Source organism: Talpa occidentalis, unplaced genomic scaffold (genome assembly GCF_014898055.3).
Source record: "Talpa occidentalis isolate TD23 unplaced genomic scaffold, MPIMG_talOcc4v2.1 talOcc4.4, whole genome shotgun sequence".
NCBI lineage: Eukaryota > Metazoa > Chordata > Mammalia > Eulipotyphla > Talpidae > Talpa > Talpa occidentalis.
In genome coordinates, this window is record NW_023604295.1 from 115762946 (window position 1) to 115788842 (window position 25897).

A 25897-nucleotide genomic window follows, 5' to 3' on the forward strand; every position below is an offset into this window, starting at 1 on the left:
TTGTTTGTAGAATTGTTTTCCAACCCTTTACTTTCAATCTATTGTTATCTTTAGAGCTTAAGTGTGTTTCTTAGAGGCAGCAGAAGGTTGGATTCTGTTTTGTAATCCAGTATGTTACTCTGTGTCTTTTTGTCGAAGAGTTTTGTCCATTAACATTTAGGGTGATTATTGTTTCATGGAACTCTGTTACTGCAATTTTGGTGATCATTTTGTGTTTTATTCACTGTCTTGTTCCATTCTTCCTGTTCATTCCTCTGGTGGTTTAGATTTTAAGGCTTATAATATTTCTTGGAGTGGAGGTTAGAAGGAGAGCTTTGCAAGATAAATTATTCTTGGCTGGTATATATATATATTTTTTTTTTTGTCTTAGAGTTTATTGAATTTGTTGCTCCATTCTCTTCTTACATGTAGTATTTCTGCAGAGAAGTCTATTATCAGCCTGACTGGTTTTCCTGTATAGGTTATCTGTTTCTTCGTCCTTGTCAGCTTCATTACTTTTTTCTTTGTCTTGGACTCTTGGACGCTGGTCTTGTTTCATGTTCTTCTAGCTTCCTGTATGTCTATTTTCATTTCCTTCTTCAAGTTTTAGAAGTTCTCCTCAATTATTTTCTTGAATAGCTTCTCAGTTCCCTCCTCTTTCTCCTTCTGGGATTCCTATAACTCTTTTATTTTCTTTCCTCATGTTGTCAGATAATTCTGAGTGTTTCTTCATTCTTTTTTCCTTTGCATCTCTTTCTTTTTCCTTCTTGGTTCTTTTTATATCTGTATCTTCAGGAGTACTGATTCATTCTTCTATTTCATCTATTCTATTTTTGTGGCTTTTCCAAAAAAAAGTTTAGCTCCTCCAGAGTTGATCTTTTAACCTACTCTAGTTCCTTTACTTTCTTAAGGATTCAGTCTCAGTCTTCTGTTTGTTGGTTTTGTTTCTCACAGCATTCTGTCCCTTTTGTGCTTCTTTTAGGTTTTTTAATTAAGATGATTCTGAATTCTTTATCTGTCAAGAAGAGAAATTTTTACATGTCAGTGTTGTTGGGTTCTGGAATCTGACTTTCTTTCTGTGGTGTATAACAAATTCCCAGGAGGACTTGTTTGACCACTTGCATTAATATATTTTTTCCTCCCCAATGTTTGCTTTTGTGTTTGTTCTTGGTACAGGATATGTGGCCACTGGTGCCTGCTGGTATGACTTTTGTGTGCTTTTACTGGGCTGTGTATAGATTTGCCTGGAGTTTGGACCACTATGGGTGGTGGGTGGAGGCGGGGGTGGATGCTCCTCTTGCTTTCCCCTCGGGTCCCACCACCATTGGACCTCTTCTGATGGCCAGTGGGTGGATCCTCACACTGCCCGGGCTACTGTGGCAGCTGGGCAGGTTCAGGGGCAAGGGTTCTTACTGCACCCATTGATCAGACTGCTGCTGCTGGCAGGCGGATGTCCCAGCACTCTTTACCTTGGCGTGTGTGGAGCTGTGCACTTTCTGGGATGATGTGGCAGTTGGGCAGAGGTGGGGTGAGGTGTTGCTTTCCTCGACCAGACTGCTTGGGGTATCCAAAGGGCCCTGATATAGGGCCTGGCACTGCAAGGCTCCAGCTGTGGCCCCTTCCACTGGTGGGTGCAGCAGACTGGGTGGAATGCACTTCTGGGTGTTGCTGGGGATAGCCGAGAGTCTCTGATGCAGGGCATTGGCTACTGCAAGGTTCCAGTTGTGGCCTGGGCTGCTTGGAGATGTGGGTTTGTTTGAATGGTGTGGCTGGTGCTTGGTCTTTCAAGATTGCAATTCAGTGCTCAACAGATGATGATGGCTGGTGTTTTGCCACTAGGTGACAGCAGAGGGCTGAGTGGGATGCGCCTCCCAGCAGGGATTACTACTCATGAGTTGCATCTCTTGGAAAAGGCAAAATAAAGTTTCTGCCACTCCTGTGGGGCTGGTGGCTGGTGCTGAGTTCTGGGTTTTGCATCTATGAGTATCTGGGGGTTCTCAGATGTAGCAGGGTGGGATACTGGGGTGTTCCAGGCTGGGACCCAGTCTGGGTTATATTAATAAGATGTTGGCTGACTTGGTGGGCTGGGCTTTCCTGTTCAGCCAGGTGCCCACTCTGAATGGAGTCTTTTTTGTGCCACTTTTTGGCTCTTGGGCATCGTGGAGAATTGTTGGTGCTGCATAGCAGATTTGAAGCATCTGAGTTTTGCTAAAATTTCCTTATCAGTCCTTTTTTTAGTTGTTTTAGGAGAGAGATTGATTCCAGCTTCTCTCTTCCTCCATGTTTTTGACATAATCCTAGTTTAATATTTTAGTTGAAAGTGTTTCCCTGATCCTTAGTGTACAAATTTATCATAAATTTTATTTTGAACAATTTTTTCACATTTTTATTTTTAACTCACGTGGAATTTTTTTCCAATAAATATTGAAATAGGCATCTAATTATATTCTCTTCTAAATGGCTACATTAAAATCCCATTTATACTTTAAAAAAGGTCAATTTTCTTCTACATGGAGTAGATATGAAAAATGCATCTCTTAAATTGACTCCCCAGTCCATGTTAGATACCTTTTGTCAGTATTGCCTTCCTTTTGGAAGTCTTCCACAATGTCAAGTCTATCAATTTGAATTGGAATTGTTCTGTGGTTTTTAACAAAAATTCATCAAAGATATACTGTATTTCCATTGCAGTACTATCTTGTTCAGTTGATATCATAGATGTTGAAAAGTAAAGACTTCTTTACCTCACTTTCATAATGTGGGTCCATTTGAAAAACTATTATCAATCTATCTGTCTTTCTATCTACTTATATGTATCTGCCTAACTAACTGTATACCTGCTTATTATCTATATAACAGGAGTTTTTGATTTATGAACATGAATAAAATTATGTCTCCCTTATTAATTATAATGCAAATCATTAATGAAACACACTTTTAACACAGTAATATACTAAGTGAAAAACATGCTACATGGAGATAGGCATTATCCCAGCATTAAAAGTTTGCTTAATATTGGGCCTCCCCTGGTGGCACAGGTGGTTAAGCGCCGCACTGTGAAGCTGTCTGCAGCCTCTGCAGCGCCAGTTCGATCCCGCTCGGCAAGGGTCCCACATGGTGTGGCAGACTTCTCCTGTCATGCCCGCTGCTCCCCTCAGCAGTGTATTTTGTCAGTCTGCCTGTTCTGTTCCCTGCTGTCTCTGGTGAATCCTCTCACCCTCCTGTGCATCTGGCCTGTACCCTGATTCCTGTATAAAATTAAAAAAAAAGTTTGCTTAATATTATTGGTAATAGAAAGTTTCTTTGAATTTTTTTATTTGTAAGATGCAGAACAAGTCTAGTCTACATAGGTAGTCTATGGGGGATAAGATCAATCCTAGTCTTCATAGGTAGTCTATGGAAGATAAGATCATCTCATACTATTCACTTCAAGCTTTGAATGGAATGTTTGTAGCATAAAACTGTCCGAAAGTTGATAAGCTGTGAATGAATGAATGAATGAATACATAAAATTATTTGCCTTTTCCTTACCCATTCTAATATACAGAACTATAAGAACATATGCTTACATTATTCAGACATTTCTCCTCAGTCAGTATATTTTTAGTTATGTAGTGATATATATATATACACATATATATTTCAATATATACATATATATTTATATTTTGATTTTTTTGGTTTTTTTAAAGATTTATTTTATTTATGCATACAAGAGGTGGGGTACAGGCCAGAGGTGTGGGGGGAGAGAAGATTCACCAGAGACAGAGTGGAGAACAGAACAGGCAGATTGACAAAGTACACTGCTGAGAGGAGCAGCGGGCAAGTCAGGAGAGGTCTGCTGCGCCATGTGGGTTACTCCCTTGCTGGCCAGGGGATCGAACTCATGCTGCAGAGGCTGCGGATAGCGTCATAGGTTGCCTCTTAACCCATTGCGCCACCAGGGAGGCCTTATATATATATTTTGGAATGTTCACATGACTGCTTCTGGGGCATTACTTGTGTGCCTTGTTCAAAGAAGGAAGTCCTTTATGTTTATATTCAAAAACATATTGTTAAGCAGGGCTAAATACTTTTATAGTGTCTCCAGCCTTTGCTGTTATCACAGGAAAGCCAGCCTTATGTTGAGTTATTTACTTGAAGAAAATTAAATCAGAAGCGTGAGACTTAACATTTTCTGGATTTCCCCACTAAATACAAGCCATTGAAGTGTGACTGGTTTATTATTACCTCAATGCCAATATTTAAGGAGCACTAGAGTGAAAATAGCTTTGTGGACAGGTAATGCTGACTGTTTCAACATTTTGTAAAACTTGTTGGCTTCATCAGCACACTTACTGTCAAACAAACTGATATTTATTAATTACTTATTTATCAGTGGTTATAGAAAATAGTGACTCTTAACATTATTCACCATATATTGGAAATTCTATCAGATCAAGTTGAGAAAACCAAGCTGCATCTTTTTTTTTTTTTAGAGGCATGTTTTATTTATTTATTTGTTTGTTTGTTTGTTTTGTTTATACATGCACTGGGTACAGTCAGAAGTGCAGGAGGGTGAGAGAATTCACCAGAGCCAGAGCGGGGAGCAGAGCAGGCAGAAGGACCGAAGTACACTGCTGAGGGGAGCAGTGGGCAGCAGGAGAGGTCTGTGTGCCTTGTGGGACCCTCCTCCGGTGGCCGGGGAGCAGCCGGGGATTGAACCGGCACCGCAGAGGCCGTGGGAAGCTTCGCAACCCAGCGCTCAACCGCTGCGCCACCGGGGAGGTCCCCAAGCTGCATCTTAATAGATGCTCCAAAAGAAATTCAAAGTAAATTCTGGCTAGATGAACATAAACAGAGTCTACATCAAAATCAGGTTAAAATGATATCTTGTGAAAAGGTAAGAGATATTTTATTAAAATTAGAAAAAAATCTAACGTGGCAAGAAAACTGATATTTAGCATTGTTCATAGACTATGAAAAAATAATTCTTGTACTAAATATTGACTCTCTCAATAACACATGGCATAATCTTAAAAGTACAAGTTAAATTCCTCTCCAATATGAAATGAGTATAAAATTCTTTCTTTCAAAAGGCCAACATTAGTATAAATCATAATACTTATAAGTACAAAGACAGATCCTTGCATACTATAAGCATTTAATACAAGTTAACTATTTTTGTTTTATATCAATGTCAATGGAAAAATGGTATATAATTTTAAAATCTGATATTTGATAAAGTATTAACATACCATTTGACTCCAAGTTATTTTAATACAATAAAGGTCATAAAATCAGATTGATTGAGTTCATGTATCTAATTTTTTTATAATTGCTTAACTCAACTCTACATTTAAAATTTTGGTTGATATTGGTTATTTTAATGTTTTAGTATTGTTTAAGAAGAGCATGTAAATCTGTCACTGCCAATGTACATTGTGACTCAAGGAAAAACTGCAGTGGACATGGGGTATGTAATAGTTACATTTTTATTTATAAGTAGTTATTTTGTTCATGTTGATAACATTTTTCAGGATAATTACAATATACAGAATTATTTTATGTGGAAATTTCTTTTTAAAAATTGCAGTTAAGGAAAGTGTATTTTATTATTTATACATCTATACATAAATTATGCGTTCAGATTGCTTTAGTCCTCAAGCTAATGAGCTTTGAACTTAGAACAAAAATATAATATGAAATAATCTATTAGTATAATATTAGATTAAGATTATGAAATTTTAGAAATGAGTTTAAGGATTACACATACAAATTAACACATACATGTACAAATAGATTATAATTGATTGTAAATGTATTTATATAAAATTAAACACAACCATAACATGTTTATATTGCACAGATTAATTATAATCTAATATTTTTATGGGATCAGAGTTTCTTATCCATTCATATCTACTTCATCCTTTAAAGGCTTTAATATATTTCTCTATATAACACTTATGTACGATGTTTGAAAAGTCATTCACCAATAACCTTTGAATAATGTTAAATATTTACTTAGTTATTGCATAGAGAAATACATTGGAGATAGTTTTACATTCAAACCATTGCATATTTATCTGATTTCTTAAACTGTGAGCAATGCATTCTGATGGGTCAAATATGTGCACCATTTAAATTTTCATAATTGTTATAATGTCTTCAAAAGCTATTGTACCAGTGTTTGCTCTTAGTTGGCTATCATGTATGAATAATTGTATCTTCTCATATTCTGGTCAGACCAGTTTCTCAGTCCTTTAAATTTCTTCTATCATCCTTAAATCCATTGGTATTTTTCATTTCTTTGTAATTAATGCTACCATTCTTAAGTATGTATGATCATTATTTGCATTTTATTGTTCAATCCATTTAAACTAAACTATTAAAAAATTTTTGTAAATTTTTTAAAGATTTATAATTATTTATTTATGCATACAAGAACTGGGGTGTAGGCCAGAGGTGCAGGGGGTGAGAGGATTCACTAGAGACAGAGGCGGATCTACTGAAATACACTGCTGAGGGGAGCAGTGGGCAAGACACAGAGGTCTGCTGCTCCATGTGGACTAGCTCCCTGGCCTGGAATCGAACTCATGGTGCAGTGGCCGGCAAGAGCTTGATAGTGCTGAGACTTAACCCCTTGCACCACCAGAGAGGTCCCCCAAAATTTTATAAGTTTTACCAAGCAGCTTTTGACTTTAAATTTGTAGCTAGTGCCTCCTGCCATATTGAGATTTCATATTTTATATAGCAATCCAGAAAAAGTGAACTGTCTGCCAAAATTTTCTCTTAAATCACTTATATGTCTGTAGGGGCAGGAATGGACACGGAGCAGATTTTCTGATCCAGCAGACCGGGTAAAGAAGGAGTCCTAGAGAGAGTCCTGGAGCCCTCAGTGGGTTTTGCAGGCTTTTATTGGGATTTACAAGGTACACAGCAGGCAGCGGTGCTAGGGGGCCGGGAGGCTGGCAGGCCTCCCAGCCCCCAGCAAGTCTTCACTCTATCAGGGCTCTCTGGCCTTCTCTTGCATTCTCTCTGCTTCTCTCATGGTTCTGCTTCTGCTTCTCTGCTGCTGCTTCTCTTTGCTTCTGCTGGCATCCCCACGATGCTGCCCCTAAAAGCCCAGTCTCAGCCCAGGTGAATCCCATCTATGCATGCCCACACCCTATTCCAGGTGCCCGCCATCAGGCATGCATTTTGGACCGCAGGGTTCCGTCATCTGTACTAATGGCAGGAGGGCAGAAAAGCCTGATACTTTTTCCTTACCCTACAATGTCCCTTTAGTTTTTTTTGATAATTACTTTCTTTTTTTCCCTAAAGATTTATCTATCTATGCATACAAGAAGTGGGGTGTAAGCCAGAGGTGTGGGGGCTGGGTGAGAGGATTCACCAGAGACAGAGTGGGAGCAGAACAAGCAGATCTACTGAAATACACTACTGAGGGGAGCAGGGGTGAGACAGGAGAGGTCTGCTGCACCATATGGGCAGCTCCCTGGCCGGTCCGGAATCGAATTTATGCTGTAGTGGCTGGTGATAGCTTAATGTGCTATCTTTAAACCCTGTGCCACCAGGGAAGCCCAAGATAATTACTTTCATGATAAATTTTTGTTATGATAACATTACTTGTAACATCACCTAACTTTTGATGTATAACATTAAAATTTGATTTCTGTATACACTACATAATTATATGAAAAGCCTAGTTTTTATCCATCACCATACAATTGATTCCCTTTACCCATTTTATACAATCCTCCAATCCCTTCCCTTCTGGTAATCACAAATCTGTTCTGTTTCAAAGAGGTTTTTGTTTGTTTCCTTTGTCTGCTCATTTGCTCTTTTTCTTTGTACATATACATGAAATCATATGCTTTTTGTCTTTCTCTGCTTGGCTTATTTCTCTTAGCATAATGCCCTCTAGCCTCATTAATGTTGTTGCAAATAACAAGATTTCAACTTTTAACTTTTTTTTATAGCTGAGCATTTTATGTGTCTGTATCTAAATACACATCTTTTTTTCATTCACTGTCAATAGACAAGTAGGTTCTTTTCATATCTTGGCTAATATAAATAATGTGATGAGCATAGGGATCTGTGATGAATACTCTGTGTAGCCCCATTTGTATATGTTTTCTTTTGTTTCTCTTGCCTTTGGAGTTAAATCCACTAAGATATTGCTGAGGCTCTTACTGTTTATGTTTCTTCTATGTATTTTATGGTTTCTTGTACTCAGATTTTTATTATTTATGATATAACTTTGTATTATAACATTTTCTTAGTTTCAGTTGTACATCACTAAAAAGCAACATCTGTATATGTATATAAAATCACCATTGGAAGTCTAATTCTATGCATTCAATTCTTGAATCCTTTTTGAATTAATTTTTGTGTATTATATAAAGTAATATAGGTTCATTCCTTTTCATGTTGTCCAGTAGTCCAACACCATTTACTGGAGAAACTTTTCTTTCTCCCTGCAAGAACTACTTTGTTGTATATTAGGTCCCTATTTGTGTGATTTTTTTTTTTCTGGGTTTTCAATTCTATTTGATATATTTGTCCAAGCAGTTTTAATTAGTATAGCTTTTTAGAATAGTTTGAAGTTAGGGAGAAGAATACCTCCATTTTTGTTTTGTTTTGTTTTCCTAAATATTGTTTTGGCTATTGTGGATTCTTGTGGTTCCATGTAAATATTGTGAAAAACAGTACTGGGGTTTTAAAAGGGATTACACTGAATATTTAGGTTGCTTTAAGTGAAACAGTCATTTAACAATGTTAAATCTTCCAATCCATAAGCAGAGAATATCTTTTCATTTATTTATGTCTTCTGCAATTTCTTTCAACAGTGTATTATACTTTTATTTATTTTTAAAAAATATTTATTTATTTTATGCAAGCACTGGGTATAGTCAGAAGCACAGGAGGGTGAGAGAATTCACCAGAGAGAGAGCAGGGAGCAGAACAGGCAGAGTGATGAAATACACTGCTGAGGGGAGCAGCGGGTGCGGCAGGAGAGATCTGTGCGCCATGTGGGATGCTCGCTTGTGACCGGGGATTGAACCAGCGCTGCAGAGGCTGTGGGCTGCTTTGCAGCCCAGCGCTCAACCGCTGCACCACTCGGGAGGCCCACTGTGTATTATACTTTTAAATGAGCAGGTTGTTTATCTCCTTGGTTAAATGTACTGCTGGGTACTTAATTTTTTTAATGTTATTGTAAATGGCATTGTTACTTAATTGCTCTTTCCAATAGTTTGCCATTTTTCCATTGAAACACAAGACTTTTTTTATTTTGTAATCTATATATCTGTTGTATTCATTATTTTTAATAATGCATTTATCTACAAGCTTTGAAAATTTTACTTACTCCTTTCCAGTTTGGATGAAGCTATTTATTTTTCTTGTCTCATTACTCTGGCTAGACATTTCAATAGTATGTTAAATAAGAGTGATGAGAGTCAGCATCCCTGTTTTGTTCTTGACTTCAAAGAAAAATTTTTCAGTTTTCCACATTGTGATGTTAGCTATGGATTTATCATATTTGGCATTGATTATTTTGAGGTATTTGATGAAACTCATCATTTTTTGAGAGATTTTATCATAAATAGATATTGATCATTTTTTTTTTCACATGGCAAGTTAGGGATAAATCTCACTTGATCATGGTATATGATACCTTTAATGTATTGTTGAATTCAGTTTGCTGGTACTTTGTTGATTATTTTTATATCTACACAGATATCATATATATCATCTATAATTATTTTTTGTGATATTTTTGTCTAGTTTCTGTTTGCATGCAGTATCTCCTTCATCTTCTTTCATTTGTTCACTTTTAGCCTTTTGGTCTTGTATAAGAACTGGATCTTTTGGAGATGACATATAGATGGGGTTTGTTTTAATCACCCAATCATCTTAGACTTTGGAGAATTTAGTCCATTAACTTTTGAGGTGCTCATGGATAGATATGTAGTTATTATCAGTTTCTTCATTATTTTCTGGATATTTTGTAGATTCACACTGTTCACTTGGTCCCTTGTAATTTGATAATTTTCTTTAGTGTTGCATATAGATTTCATTTGTAATTTCAGCTGTTCTGAGGTTGCCATGTGGTATATGCATAACTATCCTATATATTTAGCTTTCTGTACCAAATTTCTAGCAAGTTAATTTTAATGTATTCTAGCAGTCTATATCTTGAAGTAATTTATAATTCATTTTTTTGTTTCCCCAAACTGATTACAGTTTTAATTTACACTGCTCCTTTCATTTAATTCTTTATATGTGATTGATCCACTATCTTTACTACATATTTACTTTTATCGGTGAAAATTTCCCCATCTTTTCTTGTTACTTCTCAGTGCCATTTCTTTTTATTTTACAGGTATTCCTGTAACACTTCTTGAAAGCTGGTTTCTTGCTGAAGCAATCCCTTAACTATTGCTTGTCTGGAAAATTCTTTATCTCTCCTTCAATTCTGAAGGATAACTTCGTTGTGTAAAGGATTCTTGACTGGAAGATACTTTCTTTAACTCTTTGAAAATATTGTCTCACAATTCTGACTTACAGTTCCTTCTGTGAAGTCTGCTATTTTTATTAGGTTTCTTTTGTAATCACAAGTTTCTCTCCTGATATTTTGAAGATTTTACCTAACTTCTGGCATTTTAATAATAAAGTGTCTTGGTGATGAATGTTTTGGGTTAATTTTGATTGGAACTTTCTCTGCTTCCTACATTGGATACTTGTTTACCTTCCTAGGTTAAAGGATTTTTTTCAGATAGGTTTTCTGAAATATTTCTTCAAATAGGTTTTCTTCTCCTTTCACGTCACCTTCTGAAAATCCTATAATTCAGATGTTGTTCCACTTGATATTGATCCATAATATCCATAATAGTTTGTTGTTTGTGTATAGGAACACAACTGAATTTTTTTAATTATAAATTTTATTTTTATATTCCCCATACAATTGCGACCCCTTATTTTGACCCTAATCCCTCCTCTCTGCGCCACCCTCCTCCCATAGAGTGTCTCTGGTTCATAGTTGTTTGTTGATTTTGATTTTTACCTTTTAAACCATATTGCCTATTTTTGCATAAAATCACAGGGCAGAATAACTAAACAGCAATTTTAGCTGGCTTTGTTGGAATACTCCATATAGGATTCAGAGTGAACTCTTGACATCCGGTCCATGTAGGCTTCAAGAACAAAGTTGGTCTCATCAGACTCCACCTGGGCTTCCTCTTCTCAAGGGTACCAGGGCTTTTTCTTTTTGTGGTTGTCCAGTCCTGCCCAGCCCATGGAGGCAGCTTCCTTATCTCACTTGGAGGTCTCTGGAACCTACGGACAAAGCAACAGGTTCTTTTCTTAGTTCAGCTCTGTTTCAACTTCCTGGAAGAGTCCATTCAAAGACACACAATGACACTCATGTGCAATTGTTTTAGTTTAAGCAGACAAAATCCCTATGGAAGTTATGCAAAAATAGACTCTGGGATAAGTAGTAAAAAAATACTACAACTATTTTCATGCTGTGTTGATATAAAGCGGAGAGAAAATGTGAACACAAGTTAGCTTTGCTGGAAAAAATACAACATTGCTGCAGATCCTGGTCACTCAAAACAAGAAAACTTGATGAATTCAGAACAAAATGCAAAAAGAAAATTACCAGTATTATGTCAAAGAAAACAGTAAAAATCAGGTGTATTTCCAAATCTATTCAGTTCTTTGTTGGAAATTTTTACTCTCACCAGTTCCATCAATAGGAATCTGTTAAGGCCTTTTCTCCCTATTTTCTCCAGAATCAATTTCTGTACTATACAATATTGCAAGGCAACAATCACCATTAACAATTTACATACATATCAGGTATTGAGAGTTTGTATACATGTTTTAGAAAATCAATGTGAACATTTCTGTACATGTCAAAGTGTTACCCTTTTCCCAAGTGGCAATGCTTCCCTTCTGGTTTTACTTTACTAAGTAAGCCAAATAGGACAAATTCATCTAATGCCTTTCTCAAGAGGAAAGGGAGAAGTTTTGTGGAGTATGTCAGGAGCTCTGCTGAGGTTTCACAAAATTTCCTTCTATCAACCAAATGACAGACTACCAAATTTTTACTTGAATTTAGATTTCTGGGAAGCTTTGCCATAAATATCAGAAAACAGCAGAAACAACAACATGCAATCTCTAGGAAGGCACCAGCTTTGTTCAGTATTAAAATGCTGACAATCAAAACATAACCTTTCTTTTTTTTTCTTTTTTTTCCTTCTGGTTTGAATTTATTTTTTTTATCTGTCTTTTTATTTTTTACATCATTGTTCATTTTTAAACAATATTCACTTCCCCCACCCCCTCAGGTGTAGTCCCCATAGTTTCCTTCACCAATGCACCTGTGCACCATCACCTCAGTCCCCTGTGCTCCTCCCTCCCTCCCTCTGATCCCTCTCCCAGTTCTTTTATGCATTTTGAGTTGATTTTTGTGCATGGTGAAAGGTAGTGGTCTAGTTTCATTTTTTTTCATGTGGTGGTCCAGTTTTCCCAGCACCATTTATTGAACAAACTGTCCATGTTCCATTGCATATTCTTTGCTCCTTTGTCAAAATCAGGAGTCCATATATATATTTTTTAAATTCATCCATTTATTCATACAAGCAGTCAGAAGCATGGGAGGGTGAGAGAATTCACCAGAGCCAGAGGGGAGAGCAGAGAAGGCAGAAGGACCGAAGTACACTGGTGAGGGGAGCAGCGGGCAGCAGGAGAAGTCTGCGTGCCATGTGGGACCCTCACCCAGGGTCTGGGGATTGAACCGGGGCTGCAGAGGCTGCAGGCAGCCTTGCAACCCAGCGCTCAACTGCTGCGCCACCAGGGAGGCCCAATCAGGTGTCCATATAAGTGTGATTTTATTTCTGGGCTCTCTATTCAGTTCCATTGTGTCTGTGTGTCTGTTTTTGTTCCAATACCAAACTGTTTTAATTATTATGGCTTTGTAGTATAGCTTGAAGTTTGGAAGTGTGATACCTCCTTTCTCTTTTGTTTTCACCAGTAGGGCTTTGGCTATTCATGGTTTTTTGTGGTTCCATATGAATTTCATCAGTATTTGTTCTATTTCTTTGAAGAATGTCATTGAGATTTTTATTGGAATAACATCACATCTTTATATTGCTTTTGGTAGGATGGACATTTTAATAATGTTAATTCTTCCAATCCATGAGCAGGAGATATCTTTCTATTTCTTTGTGTCTTCTATTTCTTTTAACAGTGTTTTATTATTTTCTTTGTATAGGTCTTTCATTTCTTTTATTAGGTTTATTCCCAAGTATTTGATTTTTTTTTTTGTTTGTTTCAAAGGGTTGGTTTTCCTGATTTCTTCTTCAGATTGTTTGTGTATAGGAAGGCTACTGATTTTTGTGTGTTGATTTTGTATCCTGCTACTTTACTGAATTGGTTGATTATTTTGAGTAGTTTTTCTGTGGAGTTTTTAGGGTTCTCTATGTATATTATCATATTGTCTGCAAATAGTGATAGTTTTACTTCTTCTTTCCCTATCTGGATTCCTTGTATGTCTTTCTCTTATCTTATTGCCCTGGCTAGGACCTCCACTATTATATTGAAGAGCAGTGGTGAGAGAGGACATCCTTGTCTTGTTCTTGATCTTAAAAGAAAGGCCTTCAGCTTTTCACCATTGAGAATAATATTTGTGGTGGGTTTGTTGAATATGGCTTTTATCATGTTAAAGTATGTTCCTTCTATCCTGAGAATTTCAAGGGCCTTCATCATAAATGGATGTTGGACTTTGTCAAATGCTTTCTCAGCATCTATTGATATGATCATATGGTTTTTATTTTTCTTTTTATTGATGTGTTTGATTACACTTACCGATTTTTGTATGTTGAACCATCCTTGGGCCCCTGGGATGAATCCCACTTGATCATGGTGTATTATCCCTTTGATGCATTGTTGGATTCTGTTGGCAAGGATTTGTTGAGGATTTTTGCATCAGTGTTCATTGGCCTGTAATTTTCTTTTTCTGTGCTGTCTTTGCTTGGTTTTGGTATTAGTGTAATGTTGGCTTCGTAGAACATTTTTGGTAGTATTCCTTCTTTTTCAAGTTTTTGAAAGAGTTTGTGTAGGATATTCACTAATTCACTGCTGAACGTTTGGTAGAATTCATTTGTGAAACCATCTGTACCTGGGCTTTTGTTTTTGGGGAGTGCTTTGATTACTGCCTCAATTTCACTGCTTGTAATTTGTCTGTTTAGGTGTTCTATTTCTTCTTTGTCCAGCTTTGGATGATTATATCATTCTAGGAATTTGTCCATCTCTTTTAGGTTGTTGAATTTGTTTGCATGTAAGTGTTCATAGTAATCTCTGATTATTCTTTTTATTTCTACTGAGTGTGTTGTGATTTCTCCTCTTTCATTTATAATCCTATTTATGTTTTCTCCCGTTTTTTCTTTGTGAGCCTGGCTAGAGGGTTGTCTATTTTATTTTTTCAAAGAACCAACTTTTGGTTTCATTGATCTTTTGGATTTTTTAAATTTGTTTTTTTAATTTCCATTTTGTTTATTTCTGCTTTGATTTTTATTATTATTCCTTTCATCTGCTGGCTTTAGGTTTTTTTGTTGTTGTTCTTTTTCTAGTTCTTTGAGATGTGAGATTCTTTGAGTTCTTTCTTGGTTGTTGATGTGAGCCTGTATTGCTGTATATTTTCCTGTTTTTACTGCTTTTGCTGCATCCCATACATTCTGGAAAGTGTATGTCGTTCAACTCAAAGTATTTTTTAATTTCTTCTTGGATCTCCTCATTAGTCCAGTGGTCTTCCAGAAGTGTGGATTTCAATCTCCATGAAGTGGGAGGATCCCTTGTTTTCTTTTCATGATTTATTTCTAGAAGAAGATAGTTGGAATGATTTTGATCTTCATGTATCCATTGATGTTTGTCTTGTGGCCCAGTATGTGATCAAGTCTGGAGAAAGATCCATGCGCGCTTGAGAAAAATGCATACTCAGATTTTTTGGGGTGCAGTGTCCTTAACAGTGTCTGTTAAGTCCGTGAGCTCTGTGTCTTTATTTAGGGCTCTAGTGTTTTTATTTTTTTGTCTTATTTATCTGTCCATTGGTGAGAGTGGAGTGTTGAAATTTCTCACTATATATATGTATTTTTTTAATGTCCATTTTCAGAGCTGATAATAACTGTCTAATATATTTTGGTGCTCCTTCATTTGGTGAGTATATGTTGATGATTGTTATATCTACCTGATGTATTGTCCCCTTGATCATAATATAGCGTCTGTCTCTGTCTCCTTTAATTTTTTCTACTTTGAGTCTATTTCATCTGATATAAGTATAGCTATTCCTGCCTTCTTTTTTGGTCCATTTGCTTGTAGGATTGTTTTCCAACCTTTTACTTTCAGTCTATGTTTATCTTTTGTGGTTAAATGTGTTTCCTGGAGACAGCAGAAGGATGGATTTTGTTTTTTAATCCAGCGTGCTACTCTGTGTCATTTTATTGATGAGTTTAATCCATTTACATTTAGAGTTAATATTGATATGTTGGCATCTGTATTTGCCATTTTTGTCTTTTTTGTGATTTATTCCTTGCTTTATTCTGTTCGTCTTGATAATCCCTCTATTGGTTTTGGCTGTAGGACTTCTTGTAGAATTTTTTGGAGTGGGGGTTTAGTTGTAATGGATTTCTGGAGTTTCTGTTTGTCTGAGAAGGTACATATTTTTTCTTCATAGAGAAAGGAGAGCTTTGCAGGGTAAAGTATTCTTGGTTGGCATTTGCTGCCTTGAAGTTTGTTGAATATGTTACTCCATTCTCTTCTTGTCTGTAGTGTTTCTTTGGAGAAGTCTGAGGTTAACCTGATTGGTTTTCCCTTATAGGTTTTCTGTTTCTTCCGCCTTGCCAGTTTCATTAGTTTTTCTTTGTCTTGGACTCTTGCAAGCTTTACTATTATGTGTCTTCTTGTAGTTTTCTTTTCATTGTGGTAATTGGGTGTTCTTCTTGCTTCTTCTATGTCTATATTTGTCTCCTTTTTCATACTTGGGAAGTTTTCTTCAATTATCTCCTTGAATAATTTCTCAGATCCTTTGTCTTTCTCCTTACCTTCTGGAATATCTATAACTCTAATATTACCTCTCTTCATGGAGTCTGATAATTGCCTAAGGGTATTCTCATTCTTCTTCCTTTGCACTTCTCTCTCTTTTTCTTTTTTTTGCTTCTTTCTATTTTTGTATCATCAAAAGTCCGTTCTTCCATTTCCTCAGTTTTCAATGCTTTTCCTGTTTTCAGTGCTTTTCCAAGAGTTCTTTGTCTCCTCCAATAATCTTTTAGTCTCCTTTTCTTTTATTTCCTTTCTTAAGGTCTCATTTTTGTTCTTCAGTTCATTGATTGTCTCATCTCATTATACTTTTTAATCATGATGATTCTAAATATCTGACAGGCAGAGAAGTTCTTCCATCTCATTGAGCTCTGGGGACTGATTTTCTTTTTGTGGTGTGTCCTCCTCCTGCGGGCTTGCTTGATTATTTGTATTTTTTCCTTCTCCCTGTTGTTTGCTTTCTAATTTGTTCCATGTGTTGGGATGTTGTGGTGTTGGCAGGCATCTCTTTGGATTGCTCCTTCAGGGGTGTTGAAAACTGTTTACCAGACTGAGACCAGCACTGGTAGGACAAAACTCCACCAGGGTGTTGATGCTTTGGCTGTGTTGGCATTGTCTCTTACAGTTCACTCCCTCCATATTTACTCAGCTCCAGCAGGGAATCAGTTAGTTGGTGATTTTGCTCTGGTCACTAGGTGGCATAGAGATCTGTACTTGCGGAACCTGTGCTTTTCCCCTGTAGTTCTCTGAGAAACAGAGGGGGAGGGAAGCACCTTGACACACGGGCTATTGCTCACACTGGGTGCTGTGTCTGCCCCGTGTTCACCTGGTGCTGTGCCCGCAGCTGTGTGGATCCTGTGCTCTGAATTCTGTGCTTTAGTTTCCAATCTCAGAGTCTCAAATTCAAAATGACGGCTGTCACCCTGTGCAGTGCCCACTGTTAAGGTGTGTCCCACACTCCAAATCCTGTGCCTAGCTCTCTGTTCCAGAATGGGGTCTTGCTCCACACTTTGTTTCCCTTCTTACCACAGTACCTGGCTTCCAACTATTAGGAAGTTGGTGATTTTGTTCTGATCACTGGGTGGCACCAGAGATCTTTCCTAGTATCCTTCCAGAGCTGTGCTTTTTCCCCTGTGGGTCTCTGGGGAACTGAGTGGGGGTGGCGTGGAATGGCTCAACGGGGTATAGGGGTGCTGTGTCTGCCCTGTGCCACCTGTCATGGGGATTCCATGTCCCAGATTTTGTGCCCCTGGTCTCAGTTCCAAAGTCCTCAGATCTGGGACGTGGGTGGTAGCCCAGTTCAGTGTCCGCAGAAATGAAGCCTTTTGCACCCTGTTCCCGTGCCTGAGCGCCTGGTTTTTGATTACTCAGTGACAGTCATTCACCTCAGTAACGGTTCCCACATGTCTCCCCACGAACCTAGGTTGCAGGGTGCGGGAACCTGGACAGCCTCAAGCCGCTTATTCTTTTCGAGTGCATGAGGTTTTCTGCACAAGCTTATTGGCTGGCCGTGGGCTATTTGTAGGTCTCCACAGAGTCCTTGTTTTCCTCTAATGGCACCCGGAGCCATTCACTCACCTGCAGTAGTTCCTTTCCACTCACAGTCCCGCTTGATCTGTAGTTTGTTCTCGTTGTTGTTTTTTGTTTCTTTTTTTTTTCTTTCTGTTGGTTGGAGTGTGCGTGCTTTGTGGGTGGGGGAGGGTAGCAGGGTTCTGCACTTTCAAACTCTTTTCATTGTCCTCTTTTATGGCAACTTTGCTCTTTGGGCAGTTTGCCAGAGTCGCCCTTTTATCTTCTGTGTCCTGGCTTTCGCAGGGACCTGCCGCTTTTCCTCCCGTTAATTTTTTTTTTTTATGGGAGGACTTACTGGCAGTGTTTCCCTGCCGCCATGTTGATCCGGAAGAGGTTTTCTAAGTATATTATTATCATGCCATCTGCAAACAGTGATTGTGTTACTACTTCTTTATCAATTGGGATTCCTTTTATATCTTTCTCTTGCCTGATCTAACTAGGATTTCTAATTCTGTGTTGAATAGTGGTGAAAGTGTATCTCCTTGTTTTGTACCATATTGTATAGTTTTCAGGTTTTCACCACTGAAAATGAATTAAGCTGTGAGTTTGTCATATATGGTTTTTATTATGTTGAGGTATGTTTCATACCCCATTTTCTGAGGGTTTTTATCATAAATTGATGTATGTTAAATATTTTTTGTTTATCTAGTAATATGATAATATCCCATTTTAAGTTTTTCTGTTTTTGATGTGTCAAATTACATTGAATGATTTTCTGATATTGAACCACCCTTGTTGATGCAGATTACATTGGCATTATTTTCAGTTTGGTATTTCTTTGTTGGAGATCTCCTTGCATTTAAGTATAGTATCATCTTTGTGATCACTACTTTAAATTTTTTATCTGGTGCATTGTTTATCTCCATTTAATTATGGTATTTTTTCTGAGATTTTATCTTTTCTTTTTATTTGAAAAATACTCCTCTTCATTTTACTTGGCTCTCTTTGTTCCTACATATTAGGTGAAACAGCTGCCTTTCAAAATCTTAGAACTGTGGCTTGTGACTTACTATTCAACTTTGCCCTATGTTTTAATTGTTTCTAGATCCTTTGTGGTTTTCTAGGCAATTTGGTTTATTTTTGATTAGTCCTGTTTTTGAATATTTACTAAGACCTATCAGTGTTCTAAGAGGTTGGATCTCTTTTAGCACCTAGTTTCAAGTTGGAGTACAGATCCTCAGTCATAAGTTTTTATAGTATGCCAAAATGTCTGGCCTCTAATACTGGTGATGTGGCAATGACCTCTTGGGTATAGTTAAATAATTGAGGTTATAGTTGAATGTATAATCTTTCTGGGAAGTACCAACAAGCTGCAGTGTGGCAAGGGCAGGCAAAGATAACAACCCCCAGTCTATGTTCCTTGAGAGTTTCTCCAGGTTACCTCAGATAGGAAAGCAGGTATTGGGAATGGCTAGCCATTATGAGCATTGCTGTATTGAGCAATGTCAGCACAATTGACATTGCAAGCCTGGTGGTATTGCCAGCTTAGTCAGTTTGAGTGATGCTTAATTAGTGCAGTAGGCCTTCTGGGGGCTGGAGCTTGTTTGTTACACATCTTTAGCAAGATAGATATAGTGCTAAAATGATATTTTCCATCTCCATATCTACCAAGGAACAGTATAATCGCTAAAATGGCACCCACCAAGGCCTCTGTCCCAGAAGATCTTTGTCCCCCGGTAGATGCTTTAAGATTAACTTTCTGTACAACTTTAGGTTCTTCTCAAATTGCTTCTTTTGTGCTGAGTTATGGGGTGAGTTTATATCCTTTCCCCTTAGGAGTGGGTTATACATTCTTCAGAACCTCTTGGGTCTGCTGGTGATAAGCCATGTTAGTTTCAAAAGCTAGATGGTTCAGAGGAACTTCTCTCTTATGCAAGTTCCAAGTTCTGACAGAACCCCACATTCATCAAGCAAGAGGTTTGTATTGTGATTTCCCTTTGCTTGTTGGTCCTTCCTTGGGGGGTGAAGTTGCTTGGCAAGACTGATCTCTGCCTCTCCTAACCATTTTATTGTGGGTCTTTGGTCCTTTATGGAGAAGATTTCAGCTCATTCTCAGATCTTTTTCTGGGAGAATTATTCCATATATAGTTGTTTATTGGTGTGTCCATAGAGGAGGTGAACCCAGGGACTTCTTATGTGGCCATCTTGAACAGCCTCTCTCTCACATCAGTTTTTAAAGTGAGAACAATTCATGGTAAATTTCAACTCCGTCTATATTATAATTTCTACCTTCATAATTTCTACACCTTTCTAAATTAGGGCATTTGTTGTATCAAGAATGTTCTATAATTTTGTCTGAAATACCAGAGACAAATTCAAGAAAATCTCTATGATATTACATGGACTTTATTATATTTTAATTGAAAATTATTTCCCTCATTAAATGTAAAACTATTTATAATAGACTAAATTGAATAACTTCATAATTTAAATGATCTAGCCTATAAATAAAACATTTAATCTGTATATTATGTATAATATGTTCTTATCTTTTGTTTGGTTTTGGTATTAGATTTGTAATACTCTCCATAACTGTCACTGTGATGCTGGATATGCTCCTCCACAATGCAAACCATCACCAGGATCACCAGGAGGAAGTATCAATGATGGATTTTGGCTTATAGCATGTTAGTATCTAGATCAATGAACTTCAATAGAATTTTCTGCATTTATAGTAATGTTCTACAACTCCTCTGTCATGTGGCATTAAGCACTTGCAATGTGAATGGTCCAACTAAGGAACTAAAATTTCCATTTTATTTTTCTTTATTGCATTCATAATTAAATAACCATTTGTGGCTAGTGGTCTCTAGATTGGATAGTGAAGTTCTAGATCAAACTTTGGTATACATTTAAATTCTTATCTTTCATTTCTAATTCTGTTTATAAGTTTTTTTCCTTTTTTCTTTTGATCCTAGCCAGATATTAGTCTATTTTGTTTACTTTTTCAAAGAAGCAGATTTTATAGCTTTGATCTTTTTTATTTTATTTTTTATATAATTTTGTTTGTCCTTGCTCTGATTTCCAATTTCTAATTTTTCTTTCTTTATTTCATCTATTAGCTTTTTTGTTCTTTTACTTGTACTGTAAGTTGTAAGATAAGACAATTTTTGGAACTCTTTCTTGCTATTTGATGTGGTCATGTGTTCTCTATACTTACCTCTTTGTTCTGCTTTCTCTGTGTCTCATAGATTCTGGTAGGTTGTGTCTTCATTTTCATTTGTCTTTCTGTATTTTTAAATTTCTCCTTTGATGTTTCCCAACCCATTCAGTAGTATGTTGTTTAGTCTCTGCTTTTTATTGTTGATTTCCAGCTTGAAACAGTTGCGATCAGAGAAGATACTTGATATGTTTTCAGTCTTCATGAATCTATTGCCAATTATGTGATCTAACATATGACATATTATAGAGAATGAACCAAATGCACTTGAAAAGAATGTACACTCAGCTTTTTAAGGCTGCATTACCCTAAAATGTCTATTAAGTACATGTGGGATAATTCCTCATTTAATACTATTATTATATTTAATATATATAATAAATATAATGTTATATTTATTATTATTATATTTAATATTATTTAATAGTATATAATTTATTATTACTCTTGTTGATTGTCAGTTTAGTTGATATGTCCTTTGGTGAAAATAGGGTGTACAAACCCCCTTCTACTATTGTGTAGCTGCAAATGTTTATTTTTAGATTTGTTAAAGTTGATATATTTTGGCACTCCTTTGGAGCATATATATTGATGGGTGTTATATGTCTTTCTGATGTATTGTCACATTACTCTTTATGTAGTCTCCCTCCCTGTCCCTTGTGACATTCATTTGTTGGAAGTCCCTTAATTCCAGATCATTATAGCTGTCTCTATACTTTTCTGGGTTACATTTGCTTATAAGATTTTGTCCAACCTTTTACTTTGAGCTTAATATTTATCTTTGGAGTATAGGTACAAATTCAACAAATATTATTGGGACAAGTAAATATTCACATGCAAAAATAAAGGAGTTTTTGCTGTATCATAACACACAAAAAAAGTAACTAAAAATGAATATTAGATATAAAATACATTTACTCAGCAATCAAAAAAGATAAACTGGGCCTCCCTGGTGGCTCAGTGGTTGAGCACTGGGCTGCAAAGCTTCCCTAAGCCTCTGCAGCAATGGTTCCATCCCCAGCCACCCATGGCACGGCAGACCTCTCCTGCCGTGCCCGCTACTCCCTCAGCAGTGTGCTTCGTCAGTCTGCCTGTTCTGTTCCCTGCTCTGGCTCTGGTGAATTCTCTCACCCTCCTGCGCTTCTGACTGTATCCAGTGCTTGTATAAATAAATAAATCTTTAAACAAAAAAAGATAAACTAATGCCATTCATGGCAACATGGATAGAGCTAGAAGGGATTATGCTCAGTGAAATAAGTCAGAAGGAAAAAGAAAAATATCAGGTGATTTCATTTATAGGAGGAATATAGGAAACCAAACAAGGGATTAGGGGAAATAACATTAAAAAACACAACACAACTAAACAAATTTAAACAGGTAACTATAAATACAAGACATTCTGCAGGGGAGAGAGATCAAAATGAGAAGCAGGAAGAGCACACAGGACTATGATGATGGTGCACGGGTGAACTGCTGGTCAAAATTCTATGGGTCTGCACCTGAGAAAATAAGGCAAACATTGTAAAAAAAAATGAACAGTGATGAAAAATGTATGTAAATAAATAATTGAAAAAAAAGAAACTAGGATGCATACATAGGTGTGAAAGTGGATATTCAAATATACATATAAACATACATACATAAACACATATTCACTCCTTTCATATTTTCTACATGCATATGTATATGCTCAGAATTTTGATAGAATAAATGTTAATTCTCTCTTTACATAGGAATACTTTGAGGACCAAGAAAAATAAATGACTTCTCTGACATTATATAATCAGTACTAGAGACTATGACAAAATGCTGTCATTTATGTATTTTTTTAAGATTTATTTATTTATTTAATTTTTCCTTCTAAAAGATTTATTTATTTATTTATTTATACAAGCACTGGGTACAGTCAGAAGTACGGGAGGGTAAGAGAATTCACCAGAGCCAGGGCGGAGAGCAGAACAGGCAGACTGATGAAATACACTGCTGAGGGGAGCAGCGGGCACGGCAGGAGAGGTCTACAAGCCATATGGGACCCTCCCTGGCGGCTAGGTATTGAACTGGCGCTGCAGATGCTGCAGGCAGCTTCTCAGCCCAGCGCTCAACCTCTGTGCCACCAGGGGAGGCCCAAGATTTATTTATTTATACAAGAACCAGGCTACAGGCCAGATCTGGGGGAGGGTGAGAGGATTCACCAGAGCCAGAGTGGGGAACACAACAGGCAGACTGACGAAATACACTGATGAGGGGAGCAGCAGGCACAACAGGAGAGGTCCACTGCGCCATGTGGGACCCTCCCCGGCCGGCCAGGATAGAACCAGCACTGCAGAAGCTGCTGACAGTTTCACAGTGTGGTGCTCAACCTTCTGCGCCACCAGGGGAGGCCCCATTTATATTTTTATATTTTTATCTGTTCTTTTCACTAAATCTTTTTTAAATAATTAATTTGACACTTTAAAAAAATAAAATACATGAGTTATATCATAAAATATTTAGAAAGAATCTACATAAAAAGATCTTTGGGACTTTGGCACAAACTGTATTATGAAATATGCTAAAGCACATGTGAAGAAAGTAAAGATTGAACTTCATGAAAATTAATAAGTTTTGTGTTTCCATGATATAATCATGAGAGTCAAAGACTAAGTGTTATAGGGCAGCCCCGATAAAAACAGGGTGTCTGACTGTGGGTCCTCACCTGCGCACTTAAAAGGACTTATTAATGCTCTACTGCAGGCACACGTGAAAGGTTAATAAAAGGTTTATTTACAAGGGAAGGGGAAATGAGGAAATGTACAGTTCAGGGAGAAAAGTGGGAGACAAAGTTTTAAGTGAGTCCTACCCTATCCGATCAGGAATTTCAAAATGGCACTCTGAGAGCTGGCCGCATGCTAGGAGCCGTGAAGTCAGGAAGCAAGCAATAGCGAGCCAGCCCAAGGCCCATGTGTTTGGTTTTTATTTCCCCCAAACATAAGTACAAAGTGTGAAAAAATATTGTTAGTCTTATATTAATATGGGATTTCCATCCAGAATAGATAAACATCACTCACGACTACCTAATAAAAATGAAAATAACCCAATTAAAATAAGAGGGGATTTACATCCCTTTTATAATTGAAACCAAAAAATAAAATACTTGGGAATAAACCTAATAAAAGAGGTGAAAGACCTATACAAAGAAAATTATAAAACACTGTTAAAAGAAATAGAAGGAGACACAAAGAAATGGAAAGACATCTCCTGCTCATGTATTAGAAGAATTAACATTATTAAAATGTCCATCCTACCAAAAGCAATATACAGATTCAGTGCTATTCCAATAAAAATCTCAATGACATTCTTCAAAGAAATAGAACAAATACTGATAAAATTCGTGTGGAGCCACAAAAACACCACAAATAGCCAAAGCCCTACTGAAAACAAAGGAGAAAGGAGGTATCACATTTTCAAACTTCAAGCTATACTACAAAGCCATAATAATTAAAACAGTTTGGTATTGGACAAAAGCAGACACACAGACCAATGGAACCAAATAGAGAGCCCAGAAATAAAACCAGTTATATGACAACTGATCTTTGACGAAGGAGCAAAGCATATGCAGTGGAACATGGACAGTTTGTTCAATAAATGGTGCTGGGAAAACTGGACCACCACATGAAAAAAAATGAAATTAGAGCACCACCTCTCACAGTGCACAAAAATCAACTCAAAAAGGATAAGAGAACTGGACATAAGACCTGAAATCATAAAATATGTAGAAGAAAATATAGGTAAAACACTACAAGACATACAAATTGATAATGTCTGTAAAGACTCATCACCCAAAGCAAAGATAGTCAAGGAAAAGATAAACACTTGGGATTACATCAAACTGAAAAGCTTCTGTACAGCACAAGAGACATTAACCAAAACAGAGACACACCCCACTGATTGGGAAAAAAATCTTTGCCTCCAGTCAACTGATAAGGGACTAATCACAAAGATGTGCAAAGAACTCACAAGACTCAACAAAAACAATGTAACAATCCAGTCAAGAAATGGGCAGAAGAACTTAAAAGACATTTCTCCAAAGAGGAAATGCAAATGGCTAGCAGGCATATGAAAAAATGTTCAACATCCCTAATTATCAGGGAAATACAAATCAAAACCGCATTGAGATGCCACCTGACACCAACAAGAATGGCACATATCAAAAAAAACAAGCAGCAACATATGTTGGTGAGGATGTGGTGAAAAAGGAACTCTTCTGCATTGCTGGTGGGACTGCAAACTGGTCCAACCACTATGGAAAGCTGTCTGGAAATTCCTCAGTCTACAAAACATGGAGCTACCATATGACCTGGCAATTCCACTCCTAGGGATCTACCAAAAGGACACAAAAACATTGATTCAAAAGACCACCTGTACCCCTTTGTTTAGTGCAGCACTGTTTACAATAGGTAAAACCTGGAAACAACCCAGATGCCCAAAAATAGATGACTGGATCAAGAAGATGTGGTATATATACACAATGGAATGTTATTCAGCAATCAAAAATGATAAACTCATGCCATTCTCAGCAATGTGAATGGAAAAAGAAGGAATTATGCTCAGTGAAATAAGTCAGAAGGAAAAAGAAAAATATCAAATGGTTTTGTTGTTAGGGGGAAAGGATGTCCTGCGCTAATTCCATACAGGCTTTGCGGACCCCACCCCCACTCCAGACTAAAGCCATCAAGACATTGAGAAAGACAAATCCCATCACCACCAAAGGGAGGGTGGCTGGGACCTGAGGGTGGAGTTGGGCAGCCAGGTTGGATATAAAAACCAAACACGTGGGCCTTGGGGGGTCGCTATCGCTCGCCTCCCAGCTTCATGGCTCCTGGCTCGCCACCAGCTCTCAGGGTGCCATTTTGGGATTCCTGATCGGCGGATCGGGTAGGACTCATTTAAAACTTTGTCTCCCACTTTTCTCCCTGAGCTGTACATTTCCTCATTTCCCCTCCCCTTGTAAATAAACCTTTTATGAACCTTTCGCGTGTGCCTGCAGTAGAGCACTGATAAGTCCTTCTAAGCGCGCAGGTGAGGACCCACAGTCAGGCACCCCGTTTTGTATCGGGGTTGCTCTAC

General features: G+C 37.3%; 1 protein-coding gene across 2 annotated transcripts in view; it reads left to right on the forward strand.

Moving 5' to 3' along the window:
* Nucleotides 1-25897, forward strand: part of LOC119257835 (A disintegrin and metallopeptidase domain 3-like) — a 96985-nt gene that overhangs the window by 64114 nt on the left and 6974 nt on the right. Inside the window, exons 17-18 of one of the 2 annotated variants that reach the window (XM_037526108.2) lie at nucleotides 5357-5434; nucleotides 20144-20258. In XM_037526108.2, the coding sequence (XP_037382005.1) occupies nucleotides 5357-5434; nucleotides 20144-20258 (193 nt within the window). The remainder of the gene's footprint in view (nucleotides 1-5356; nucleotides 5435-20143; nucleotides 20259-25897) is intronic. The other variant, XM_054700902.1, reaches the window with a different exon arrangement.